The sequence below is a fragment of the Ochotona princeps genome, chromosome 8, assembly GCF_030435755.1.
Source record: "Ochotona princeps isolate mOchPri1 chromosome 8, mOchPri1.hap1, whole genome shotgun sequence".
Taxonomy (NCBI): Eukaryota; Metazoa; Chordata; class Mammalia; order Lagomorpha; family Ochotonidae; genus Ochotona; species Ochotona princeps.
In genome coordinates, this window is record NC_080839.1 from 9,397,551 (window position 1) to 9,411,639 (window position 14,089).

At 43.5% G+C, this 14,089-nt stretch overlaps 1 protein-coding gene across 3 annotated transcripts in view; it reads left to right on the plus strand.

The window, feature by feature from the left end:
• Positions 1–14,089, plus strand: part of AFF3 (ALF transcription elongation factor 3) — a 564,045-nt gene that overhangs the window by 138,066 nt on the left and 411,890 nt on the right. For all 3 annotated transcript variants that reach the window (XM_058667512.1, XM_058667514.1, XM_058667513.1), the window contains exons 5-7: positions 1,207–1,327; positions 3,024–3,339; positions 3,462–3,832. In XM_058667512.1, coding sequence (XP_058523495.1) covers positions 1,207–1,327; positions 3,024–3,339; positions 3,462–3,832 — 808 coding nt within the window. The remainder of the gene's footprint in view (positions 1–1,206; positions 1,328–3,023; positions 3,340–3,461; positions 3,833–14,089) is intronic.

Genomic DNA, 14,089 nt, shown 5'->3' on the forward strand with positions numbered 1-14,089 from the left:
TTTGTGGCACCTGAAGCTGTGTCTAGGCTGTTGTGTAGATTCAGTTCCTGTTTAAACCTTGTAACAAGGCTACAAAATGTCCCTGCCTGTCAATGAAGACAAGGGGGTGGGGAGAGGTTGAATACCTTCTCCTTCTTGTGGGTTTTGCCAGTGGGGAACCCCAGTTGGTGAGCGAGTGTCTCTGCTCCCAGCCTGGTTGCACCAGAACAAGTGGGAGCTGCTGGGGATAGGACGAGGAGAGCATGCGCACTGAGTGGGCCTGGCGGGACGTGAGCCCAGGGATGATTTTACGGGTAGTGGGAGTTCTCCCCATCGGTTGTGTGAACTCTGCAATCTACACTGCAGCCATGTGACTTTGGCCCGTGAGCCTCTTACACAGCCCCTAATAACACCAGGCTGAATGTGCCCCTTTATTTCCTCCTCATTTAGGGCAAGGAACACCTTTGTTCACCCTTAGTTCTTCCCATTGCCAGATGTCTGACCACTTCATTATTGTATCTTGGGAGGACAGATACTTGTTTTCCTCAAAGACCGAGTTCCTCGGTGACGCACCATGATTCAATTTCTCGTCTTCCTTCTTGTCACCTGCCCCCCTCCTTCGGGCACATTTTTTATAGTTGTGATGAGTGATCCTGTCAAATGCATCAGAAGGAAGAATGGATTCAGTGATCGCTGGATGACTTGACTGATTAACAGAGATCAGAAGAAGGCTTGTAGCTGTGCAGACTAGTGCAGTGTGGAGTTTTAACAGCTCTTGAGGGAGCTGGTTAATGAAAGAATCACAGCACAAACACAGCCATGCAGAAACACAATGCAGAGCAAAAACTCAAAGAGCCTTGGGTTGTAACACCCAGAGACGGTGCTATCTTATGAGGAAGCATGCTCATAATTTCTATTTACACATCATTGTAATTACCTTTTTTTTGTAGGATTACTCTCCGTCTTCCCCTGTGGAAGTTCCTTAAGTAGTTCTTCCTTTTTCATGGATCTGGTGCTGGTTGAAACTTGCCCTGAGGTTCCTGCCCACCCCTCCCCAAGGATGTAATTAGCAAGGGTTCCTGCTCACACGACCTGATCAGACTGACTTGACTGTCATCACCGTGCTCCATGAGCCAGACTTCTGCACCCTGACCAACGTGACACTGGGCTTGACCAAACTTTATTATTTTTGAGTACGATTGTTTTGTTTGCTCTCTCCTGATGCAGTGTCTATGAGCCTGATAGAAATGCCCTCCGGAGGAAAGAACGAGAAAGAAGAAACCAGGAGACCCAACAGGATGTCAGCACATTTGCTTCCAGTTATTCTCTGTTCAGTGAGCCCTACAAGGTAGATGGCTAGCACTCTTTCATGTCCCTGGCTTGATTGTACCCCTGTGGTGACAGCTATGACTAGAGCTATTGAGTAGCCCCGTGACTTGTCTGCTGCTTGAGCTGGGAGAGCTGGCTCAGGTGCTAAGAATTCCTAAGTTTCCTGATTGGTTTACTCCCTCAGTCAAATGTAACTTGTGTTTACTTCTGATTTCTGCTTGCTGTGATTGTCATCAATGATGCAGACATCCTTTCCCTGCTGATATTTCAAACTCAGTGCTGTTTGTTGGATTTTCTAAGTTCTCAAGAATCAAGCCTTGTTAGAAAGAGATTGAGTTAACCCATTTTTCATGCAAGGCTCATGGTTAGGATTAGGGTGCCTGTTAGGACTAATGAGAAAGAAACCGCAAGAGTATTTCTCCTGCAGTGGAAAATAAGGACTGAGCCACTGAATGGGCTCCTTGCTGTTTCTGTCCCGTGAATGTTATTATGGTGATGGTGACTACTCTCCATGGGCAGCAGCATCCTACTCCCCACAGCTTTTTTTTTTTTAAAACAACTTGGACTGCAAATGGTGAAGGAGAAAGAAAAAGATTAATTTTTCTTTATGCCGAACACCAGAAATACAGCTTCTCTTCCAATGTTACCTTCCCAGATTTTACTGATAAGCAGATATTTCAAACTGTTAATGGAAATGGAATTCAAGATTGAATTTATTTTTGTAGAAGAAAATCTTGAAGTCCATTTGTATGAGGACTCTGAAAAGTTTGTGGAAAATGGGTCTTAGGAAAAAACTGTGCACAGATTTCGAGATCTGCATGAAAATAAACTTGTCTCTCAGTTCTGTTTTCCATGAATCTTTTGAAGTACCTGGTATCTTCAGCTACATGGAGCTGTAAGTAGTTCAGCCTGGTAGACTTTATACACATTGAGCTCCCATGTTGCTTCTGGGATTTACTCTGACTTCTCTTGGCTTTCACTCTGGGGTTTTGACAAGAATAATCGAAGATTTTTTTTTCTATTGGAAAGGCAGATTTCATAGAGAAAGATCTTCATATGCTGGTTCACTCCCCCAAATGGCTGTGGTAGCCAGAGCTGAGCCAATCTGGAGCTAGAAGCCAGGAGATTCTTCTGGGTCTCCCAGGCAGGTGTAGGGTCCCTGAGGCGCTGGAGCACCTACTGATTTGCTAGGCCCTAAATAGGGAGCTGAAAGGGACTTGAAGTAGTTGGCTGCCACATGGGATGCTGGTGTTTGGAGGTGGATTAGCTAGCTAAGCCAATGTGCCAGCCCGTTTCACAAGAGAAATTATGCATTTAGTCATTGGAAGCAGATTAATCCTGGTGAAATCTGAATTGTTAAGAAAAGCTTCCAGTGGTACTAAACAGAAAAGAGTAAAGAATCCTATCCAGCAAAGACTTAATCTAGACCATTTTGTGAAGTTGCTATGGTAAATTTCCTGATTTTCAGGTAATGCAGTTTAGCTCCAACACAACAGCAAGGGTAGGTTCCCATTTTCTGTGCCTTAGAGCTGTTACAGGTCTCCAGTTCTGATGATACAGACAAATGTAGGTGTGCCTACAGAGGAAATGAAGAGTCTGATGTCCCGTTCTGACTGGGGCGACCCTGGCTGTGTGATTGAGAAGTGTGCCTGTCCATAGTTCCTGTGTTTGTGTTGCCTCTAACAGGAATATTGGATGTGTTTCTCTTTGTCCAGACCAACAAAGGGGATGAGCTCTCCAACCGGATCCAGAATACTTTAGGCAATTACGATGAGATGAAAGACTTTTTAACTGATCGATCCAATCAGAGTCATCTTGTTGGCGTCCCTAAACCTGGGGTTCCGCAAACGCCGGTAAACAAGATCGAGGAGCATTTTGTTCCAGATTCAAGAGCCCAGACCCAGCCCTCCTCTGTTTGTAGCACCACATCTTCCACGCCTGCAGCTGTCCCTGTGCCACAGAGCCGGAGGAGCACCATGGGCTGGCAGAAGACAGGGCACCCGCCGCCCCCTGATGGCCACCAGAGATCAAGTAAGCACTGGTGGAGGTGCTGGCCTTGCACCTCTCTGCCAGCCTCAGACCATGATACTAATCACTCTGTGCTCATCCTTCTTCCTCATCCTTTTCTTCTTCCTCTCCTCCTTCCAACTCAGCACAACAGGGCTCTCTGAGGACCTTGCTTGGAGATGGTGTTGGCAGACAGCAACCACGGAGCAAACAAGTGTGCAACGTAGAGGTGGGGCTGCAGACCCAGGAAAGGCCACCTGCCATGGCAGCCAAGCACAGCAGTGGTGGGCACTGCGTTCAGAACTTTCCTTCGTCCCTGGCTTCAAAACCCAGCCTGGTCCAGCAGAAACCTACGGCGTATGTGCGCCCCATGGATGGCCAGGAGCAGGCTCCTGATGAATCTCCTAAGCTGAAGTCCTCTACGGAAGTACTGTCCTTCAGGGGAGTCCCAGCCACCAAGGCAGAGTCGTCCAGAACCAAAACCAAGCTTTCCAAGTTCATCTCCAAGCAGGCAGAGGTGAGTCTGTTCTCATTGCTACCAGCATGGCTGAGAAGGCACAGCTGAGCATCTGAAGGGATGTATAATTCAATTCCGTGTTTCCTTTTTTCAGTGATATGAGTGAGTTTGTGTGATTTGTAAAGCCATCGCTAAATGGGGTGGTAGATGCAACTACTGACATCTGAGAATCTCAAATGTGTTATATTGTGTTGTAATGGGAACTTTTTTACAATACCAGCAGGTGCAGGTAGGTGTCTGCTTGGGTGTTGCTATGAGTTTTTGGAAGGAATGTCTTGTGAAGAAGCTGATGTTGACTCAGATTTTACATGTGAGAAGCGAAGACATTCCAAAGGCTATAGTTTTTTGTGTATAATGAAGTTCATTTTTATATAATAGAGTTTAGAAGCTGTTAAAACATTTTAGTACGTTTCAAAATGCTCTGAGGTAGACAAAACAAAACAATATTTAAAGTTATTTAAATGATTCAGTATTGAATATGGTGCCTATTGAAATGCATTAAATATCCCATTCAGATTGAACTTTCTAAGATTGAGGTTTTATTAGGATAGAATCCTGACTTGAGCTTTCTTTTGCAACCTGTAAAGATGGTGTTAGGTTTTATGAACAGAAGGAAATATTTTATTTCACATTTTGGTGGCTTCCAATTTGACTTTAAAGTATTTATGGAATCACAAAAGGTATGGAATTGATATACTGAATATTAAGCTTGTACATAAGGAAATGGCATGATCACAGAGGTGACAGAGAGGTGATGACTAGTTGATTGAGCAATAAATCTGGATGAAAAAATGTAGCTGTTTTAGAGAAGCACATCTCGTCCTCTGTTCCAAGTTGATGATGCTTGTCCAGAACACATGAAGAGGAAATGAGACTGTGCCCTTTGTGTTAATGTGCAATACTGACCAGCATGCAGAGTGTGTTGTAGAATACGGTGCTTAGGAATTGGTAAGGGCTTTTATTTTTCTGATTTGATACATTCTTTAAGGATGGAATAACAATATATCCAGGATATTCTTGGTCTCTTAATTTCACAACCAAGTGATAAAAGTGATTTGACACTTCCTGTTGCTCAGTGATGAGGCTGAGCCTAAACCTGTTTGAGCTGTCATCTCAGAAATCCCTATGGACCAGCTGGGAGAGCAGCGCTGTTCCCCCCCAGGGAAGAGACGTTTCTCTGAGATGTGGACCGACCCAGATTTTGAAGGTTTTCTTAGGAATTAATGGGAGCGAATGTCATGTCGGTAAGTCCTTCTGTAAGAAAAAAACTTGTAGGATACACACGTGGATGCGGTCTCACAAAACTGACTTTGCCACCGTTTGACTCTTGCCATCGTCCACTGACCTGTACTGGGAGGTCCAACCAGCTCCCCTCTTGTGGTGGGACTGACTGTGGCAGTCACTGGGAATCCCTGCATGGCTGCAATCCCATTTACCTCCACGATACAGTGACTTTTCATCTACCAAAGAGAGTTGTAATTTATTAAGTGGTGACTGGTTGATTGTGTACCTTGGAAGAGCTGGTTCCACGGTGACAGTGAACTGCTGGTTACCCAGGAACCGTCTGCATGAATGAACATTTTGGAGTTAATGATAACTGGGACACTCTCAGGACTGCAAGTTTGGAAATGACCCCCGGGTGCTGGTACTGGATCATCAGAAAAAGAGAAAAAATGCTTGAGATAGGAGGCACAGCCAGAGAAAGCATAGATTTTTTTTTTTTTGCTGGAATTGTTTTGTTTCCTTGATGTATAACCCTGCTGATCCACCCATCCCACGTGCCTTCTGCCATTCTGTGCTGCATACCTCAAAGAGACCAGTCATGCATTGATAACAGAGGAAAAAAGTTACAAGCTTTTTCTAACTTTTTTTTTGGTCTGTTGTTTTAAAGTGTGTGTGTGTGTGTGTGTGTGTGTGTGTGTGTGTGTGTATTGCAGTCCTTAGGTTAGTGAAAAGCTTGGCATGCTAGGAATAATAATGCAATTTGGTTTCTCCAATACTGGCCTGTTTAGTCCGCCCAGTATCATGGTGTATTGTAAGTTATTTTTCCTATCTTTCAAACTTGGAGGGTTTTTTAAATTACAATATTCCAGAAGATTAAAAAAACATAACCTTTTGCAATGTAGTCTTCAGTATTTATGCATCATTCCTACAAAATACACAGATGTGACATGGACGTTGAAGAATTTTATCAAGTAGATTGTGCTTTCAAGGGGGATAGGGGCATATGTTATTTGAAGTGGGTAAAAATAATCTCAAATTGTAGAAAACAATTATGAAAATATGCATGCCTCCATATACAAGGAGACTTCAAAAAATTCATGGAAATGGAATTTCAGGCTTTGTTGATTTGGTTGCAGATTTGCTGTTTATTTTGAATCTATGCCTGATACTTGTGTAGCGTCTATCTCCCATGGACTCTGGCAGGCCATCATCTTGTTAATATAGATGCTATCACTGAAAATGCCTCCTTACCAGTATTGTTATTAGTTTCCAATGTGCTAGACATGGTGGTGCCTGTCACAGGGATTTTTGCAAGAGGAAAGGACCTGCAGGCATCTGGGATTGCTTCCCCCCACTCGTCCTTGGATGTTGGAGAACCTGAGGGCTGAAAGGAAGCATTGGGTAAAAGTGATGTGAAAACCAGGTGAGAGAGAGGGATGTAGGAGAGCACCAGACTGACCAGTGACTGGGTGCAAAGTGATGCCAGAAATGGAAGAGAAATGTGGCTGTGATCTCTGCCTCCAAGAAATTTACATGAAATGAAAAAATTAGACTCCAGCCCTAAGCTTTTAATTTGCAATTTCTGTCACAGTCCAAATGACGTTTAAAAATTGGCCTTCTAGCCCCAGGAGAATTCCCTCACTTCCGTTGTCAGAACAGCAGAAATATAATAAAAATGAGATCTGGGGGAGCCACTTGTGCCTGGTTTTACACTCTACACACTCTCCTTCCTTCCCTTACAATATCTGCACTCTCTCTACTGCTGTGGCAAATTTTTGTTAGAATTCTTTAGTCTACAGTAATCAGTAATTAATGTAGAAGAATCTGGTGCAGTTTGATGTGGAAGTTACAGACCTCAGGAGAATTCTTCCACTGATACACTTGCCTCTTGGCTGGTATTTCCCAGCTCAGTTTTATGTTTAATGAAAAACACATTTTGTTGTTACAGCTGAGATAGCGGAGGTTTTTTTTTATTCTCTCTGCCCACCTAAGTGGACCCCACCAGTTGCCAAATACAACGTGGAAAGGTGTGAGGGACCAGGTTGTCGATAAGTGGTTTGAGCAATATTCTAGAACATCCTAGGAGAGGCACATTCTGTGTTGTTTCCAAAGAAAGTAAATTGGTTCTTGTTTCTCTCTCTCTCTCTCCCCCCCACTTTGTCCTCTCCCCCCGACCCTCTTTTTCTCTGTCTCTTATACAGACACACATGCTCTCTCTCTCTCTGATATTTTATTGGAGACATTGGAAACTGCTAGAGGGGCCAACTTCAGGCTTCATGGGACCTAGCATGCAGTCTGTTGGTCCTCTTTAGGTAAAGAACAAAAATACCTCGCATGGGAGTTTTTATGAAGCCTGTGTCTGCATTGCCACTTTGTTTGGTGAGAGACTCCTCATGGGCCTTTGGAAGCCCCAAAGCTCAAGTGTGTATGGTTGGCTTCAAAGTGTGGCAGTCTTTGGCTTGCTCATAAAATGATAAGGAATTCCAAATAAGATGATAATTTTCAACTCAGACTTGGTGGAATATAAAAATACCTATTCATACACTGTGTGATCCAGGCAAGGCAAAAATAGGACAGGACCTTGAAAAAGCTTGAAGTTTATGGTAGCCTGTGAAAGGAGCCACTGGTGCCACCCCTCTCCCCCGCAAAGCCACCCGGAGAGCTTGTCTGGCAAGTGACAGCCTCAATGATTTTATTCTAAAAGCTGGCACATTTTAGTCTCTGTTTTCTCCTAATTTAATAGATAGGGATGATTTGAATCTGCTCTTGGAGAGAGAGCTCTACCAATTGGGAATAAAATGCAAAGAAAACCAGGGGCTGCAGCCTGTAGCTTAGTCGATAAGGAAAGAGACACCTGAATTTGAAAATTGATTCGGGCTGTGTGTCAAGAATGTTAGTAGTGGTGGGTAATTCATCCCCAGGAACACAGTAACCATTTTTGGTTGATCAGATTTCATTTGTTAAAATAAGTAATTAAATAGTTGAAGATGTATTGATTAATCATAGCATTTTCAAGAGGAGCATTTTAGAATCACTGCATATGCCATGAATAAGAGCAGAAAGATGAAGCACCAAGATTCCACAAAATAGCTTCCTAGAAATGCAATTAACTGATTTTTTTTCTCTGAAGTTCAGAGAAGATGAATGATGTAGGCTTCCTATTTCCTGCCACTCTTGGCTACCTTTGTATGAAAATGGATTTCTTCCAAATTAAAGTCAGCACCAGCCTGTCAGGCGAAAAAGGCATGTGTACATTACATATTCATGCCAGTCCAAGTTTCTTAATTACATTTGAGATATATAATGTTTTCAAATCCAAGTGCCTGTCACACTGTTCCTGGGGGAAGAGGATGTGCCAGCTTGGAGACCCCACTTTCTTTTCTGCTCCAGGGGCATTCTGCCTGTCTGTCCCCCGGCCCATGTCTTTACTCACCCAGGACAGGCAGTCCCCCATCTGCATGATGTGGTGTCTTAGCAACAGCGCCTGTGCCACAACCCTGAGCTACCTCCTGTCCATGTGATGTATGACTCCACCCACTTAGGGTTTGGAGTGCTTGACTGTAAGTACTTGGAAGAGCCAGGAAGAGCTGACTTTGATCTCAGAAGCTGGGTAGAAAATGCTGGCTTTCTCCATTGCTGACAGGTCATTTTGAAGGTCATGGTGGAGGTTGGCCCATGGAGACATTTCCATATTCTTTAATCTTTTTGTGTTCAGCCAGTGAGACCTAAAAGGTAAGAATTCATTTAATAACCTGAAGTGATTTCAGTGTCCGTAAACTCCTGTTGAAAACTTTGAAGGGAGCAAGTTAACATGTGTCCCATAGTCTCAAAGTGCGTGCATCCATTTCTGTTCCAGCTCCTAAGTGCCTGTAGGTTGATCTTAGAAAGGAAAGCTCCCTAGCTTGGCCGGTGGAAACTGGTGTGCTGGAGGTATGGAGAGAGGGGCCTGCAGGCAAGTTTTAACAGCAAGCCCACTTTATTTTCTTGTCTACTCTGTTGTAAAACTTCCTTCCTGGAACACATCAGGAGTGGTTACAGGAGTGCAGCTGTTAAACAGTAGCCTCCTGTGGCTGTGAACTTTGTAGGGGGTTTCCAGGAACCTAAGACCCCAGTGCCTGGGAGGTGTGGCTGGGGCATCTGGCACACACCAAAAGAGCCATCACATTCAGGCCTGTGCTTTTTGCTTTTCACAGTCAGAAACCAGTGTGCCATCTTTGGCCTGCATAGGGTAGAGGGAGAATACAGTGGGATGGTTCTAGCTCTGCAGATGAGCAAATGCTAGGGATGCCACCTGCTTGTGACTGTGAGCACGTGGTGCAACTTCTCTGGGGCCCTGCTTCCTGAGGTGTGGAGTAGAGAAAGTGGTATCACCCGGGCAGGTGGAGAGAGGAGTCAGTGAGGTGGTGTGAAATGGTCCTGGCACAACAGCATTACATGAGGTACTTCCATAGGCACATGGAGAATTTAATTACAAGATAAATATGCACATACATATGAAATATATGCATAATGAGTCAGTCTCCAGAAAGTGTGTGGAAAGTGGATTTTATGGAAGAGAGTTGCATGAGTTTCAGATTGTTTTGTATCAAACTTGTAGTTGTTGTTTTTTAAAGAGATCTATGGATTTGAGAGTCAGAGTTAGAGAGATTCCAGCTGCTAGTTCACTCACTGGTTGGCTGCAATGGATTAGATTGGGCCAGGCACTGCCAGAAGCTAGGAGTTTCTTCCTCATCTCCAAATGGATGGCAAGGGCCCGAGTACTTGGTTCACCTTCTGCTGCTTTTTTCACGCCATTAGTAAGGAATTGAATTGGAAGTAGAACAACCGGAGACATAAGCTGGTACCCATATGGGGATGCCAACATCAGAGGCAATGAATTTAACCCTCCAAGCCACAAGATTGGCTCCCAAACTTAACTCCTGGTTGCTCTTTCCATGAGCTTTTCGCAGCATATCCTCGTAGTCAACATTTAACAAATGCTAGCCATGTGACTATTCATGGAACATCTTTAACATAAGAACAAACCAAACAAAGAAAATTGAATAGAATAATTGGAGTGGTTTTGAATGTATGTGAATTACAAGGAAAAATGGGGAAAAAATTAACATTTTGAAAGTTCTTCTGCATTTACTTGTTAGAAATACTCTTGAGGACCTGAGTTACCCTGGATTGATGTTAATAAGGCCCAAGTGACATGATTCACCCTCATTTGTTGGCCCTGCTCCTGGGATTTTATTACCAAGTCTAGATGTGTGTTTTCTTTCTTTTTTTTCTGTGCATTTGTTTTCCTGAGCTATTATTACTGGTAGTGGAATGTGCTGCACGTATTTCCATGAAAGGAAATACAGAATCACTGAGATTTGGTGAGTGGTTAGAAGGATTCATTGAGACAGAGCTCTTGGAGGCCACCAAGTGTTGAGCAGCATGTTTAGTTGACCCAAACAGTGGAAGCACTGATCCTGTATATGATTACCCTACAGTAGCAATACCTTCCTAGCAGATGAAGATGGAGTCTTCCTGGTGCAGTTCTCACTCCATACATACACTCTACATGTTCTGTTTGGACCAACAGTCAGACTTGTGCACCGGCAGGTGCTTTTGAAAGTGATACTGACCAGGACCCACCAGTTAGCTGCCTCTGGCCCTATTCTCAAGCAGCATGAGGGCTGTGGCTTCCTGGGTAAACTGAGTTTTACCCTCATTTGCTAGCCAAGTGGCCCGGTGCTGCATCTGCCTTGTGGAGATAGACCTTAGTGATAACATTTTAATGACTTAAATGAGGTAATACCTGCATAGTGTCCAAAACAGTGGCTGGCACACAGTAACACTGAGTAAAAACTCACAGTAATAATAAGTAGCTTTCTTAAAAGTTTCTTTAATTTATTTGAAAGACATTAGAGAGTATGAGCTTGTATCTCCTGGTTCACTGCTCCAGTGGCCTCAAAAACTAGGGCTGCACAGGAACTCCGTCCAGGTCTCCCCTGCAGGTAGCAGAGTTCATCTGCTGCTGCTTTCCCAGGAGCATTAGCAGAGAGCAAGATCGGAAGCAGGGCCATTGGGACTCCAGCCGTTGCTCAGAATGGATGCTGATGGTGCTTGCATCATAATGCTCAAAACCAAGAGTGATTTGGCAGGCATCTGGTTCCTTGAGTCATGACTGCTGCCTCCCAGAGTCTGCCTTCCCAGGAAGCTAGAGCCAGGTATCGACCCAGACACTCTCAGACAGGAAACAGACATTTCAACTGCTGGATTGAAAATCCGTCTCCATGCATACTCCTTCATGCTTTGCTGACCCTGTTTCTCTCATGGTCCCCATGTCAGTGATTTCATGGGAATGCATCATTTCCTAATTCAGATAGACTCTGTCCACATACTTTGTAAGAGCTCTGTTTGTCATCTTGCAGGCACATGTGCCATAAGTCTTGCTGGTTATGTAACACGTGTGCTCGCACAGTCCCTGGTGTACCCTTGGTACGAGGTAGCTGGTGGACCTCTTACAGTGTGGCAGAAGCATAAGCAGTAGAAAGTAGGCCTTGGCCTTCTGGCACTTGGCTGTATCAACCCTGGTGACAAGCATGGGTCAGCCTTCCCTTCAGCCCACAGTTCTTGGAGGTTCTTGTGAGAGCAACAGTGAGGGGGAGTCCCCCCCACACACACTGTGGGATGCTGGACTCCTCCCTGTGGCCGACTCCTTGTGTCTTACCCTGATTCACTCATGTACCCAGCCAAGGGGGGCTTGGATCGTTTCCATCTTTAGACAGCTCTGACACTCCCCTAGGTTGACCTGCAGATGCACCTCTGTCTGCCTCAAGCTCTGTAGCCTTGTGTGTCTCACTGGGATTTCCTAAGTGGGGGATGTTTCGTTTTTGCTTGTATTTGTGCTGTTCCCATGGCTTAGGTGCTTACTGTGACCCTGTGGACACCGCCTCCCATGGGGCAGTGGGAGCAGGTTCCAGGGACACAGTGAAGGGCACTTCTGCCTCAGAGTAGCCCCCTTTGCTTAGGTATGAGTGTGTGTGATGACTCCTACTGACTCTTCTCTGTGTCTGAGCTTATGGATTATTTCTAGTTCCTTAACGACAGGGTTCTTCCTTTGATCTCTGTACCCCTGTTTTGTAGAACGGGGTATTACTGAGTTATTTGTTTCCCCTGAAGCCTGCACATTGAGTTTCTGCACCTAAAAATAGGAAAACAAGCCTGTGTGATGTTTGGTGGATCAGCGACAGAATAGAAATTAGAATGAAGTTCAGTCATGGCAAATAATCTGAGCTGGGCATTACCTGTACCATTGCCAGACCTGATGGTTCCTAGGCATATCACTTTGTTAACATTTTTTCCATCTTTGTTACTCTTTCTAGCCATTTTCTTTGGAAATTAGTCAGTGTTAATATCTTGGCATCTTTGCTTTCTGTTATTTCAATACTTTTTTTTAATCAACAGGTTACACGCTTATTTAAAAAAGAAAAATGAGATTTAAACATCACTTTACATCTGAATCCCGAAAACGTTAGAAGCATGAGATGCCATGTTGGCTTTTGATTGTGTCTTTATCTTTTTGTATCTTTTTGGAATAGTCAGATTTTGGGTCTCTTGAGCCTTGGCATGTACTCTTGTAATTTACGCATCTTGCTGCTTCCTGTAGGTGATATGCTGTTTCTGCCTGAATACCTAAGAATTAGTTCTGTACATTTTTTCAGCTCTTTACCAAAATGTCACAGCTTTAAGCATTTCTTAAAACATGCTGTGCTACTCCAATCTGCTGCTAAGCTTGCTCTTCCAGCTCTTAAACTTTTTCTAATCTTAAGTGATTTGCATATAGTGTTTTTAGTTTGCCCCTTAGGGAGTTACCCTATGTTAAATAGTTTGGTTTTTCATGTTAGTTCGTTAATTGTGCTCAATAATTTTTAAGCTGCATTTGTTATTATTTGACATAGCAAAAACTTTGATTAATGGCTGAATTTTTAGCATTTATTCTATTTTCTTTTTTTTAAGATTTATTTATTTTTTTTATTACAAAGTCAGATATACAGAGAGGAAGAGACAGAGAGAAAGATCTTCCGTCCGATGATTCACTCCCCAAGTGACTGCAACGGCTGGTGCTGCACAGATCCGATGCCGGGAACCAGGAACCTCTTCCAGGTCTCCCACATGGGTGCAGGGTCCCAAGGCTTTGGGCCGTCCTCGACTGCTTTCCCAGGCCACAAGGAGGGAGCTGGATGGGAAGTGGAGCCGCCGGGATTAGAACCGGCACCCATATGGGATCCCGGGGCACGTTCAAGGAGAGGACTTTAGCTGCTAAGCCATGCCGCCGGGCCCAACATTTATTCTATTTTCTAACTTTGCTTTTTTCCTTTTAAGTTAGCTGTTTCTTTAGTCAGTGAAATATATTTTAAATTTGCTTTTCAGTTTTTAGAGTGAATTTAATGATGTGATCATGGTTTTAATTTAGAAGTTATATCTAATGAATAGAAAATTATTTTCTGAGAATTTAAGATCTAATTAATCTGTTAACTGTAATTTTGTCATAATTTGAGATTTTGTTCATAAAAAGTTACAAATCAAATTTTTCTTCACTGCTGTTAAATTTTGGTTCTTCTTTTTAGGGTGGGCTTTCCAACCATGAAAATACCATAGGAAAGCTACTCTATTTCATAATTAGAGTGTGTATTTCCTTTATATGATGGACTTCAAGTAGCAGTGGCTTAATGTCGAAGAGTGGAATTTTGTCACTAAAATCTGAGGTGGTATGCGGGCTCTGTGCTAGGATGTGTGTGATGGACTTGAGTGTTGTTTATTGCTCTGTTACCTATGTAGAAGTTAGTCTTTCATTTCTTGTCTTTCTAATGAAACACATAGGTGTTGCAGTGTAATGTAGTGTATAACCATGTGTTACCCTGTGTATGTATCATTTCTTTGTGGCGAGGTCCTTCCAGATCCTTTGTACATATATTTTTAAAATATTCAATGAGATACCATGAACCTTAACCTCCCCGCAGTGTAATAAAGCACCCCTTCTCTTACTGTAACTTTTAC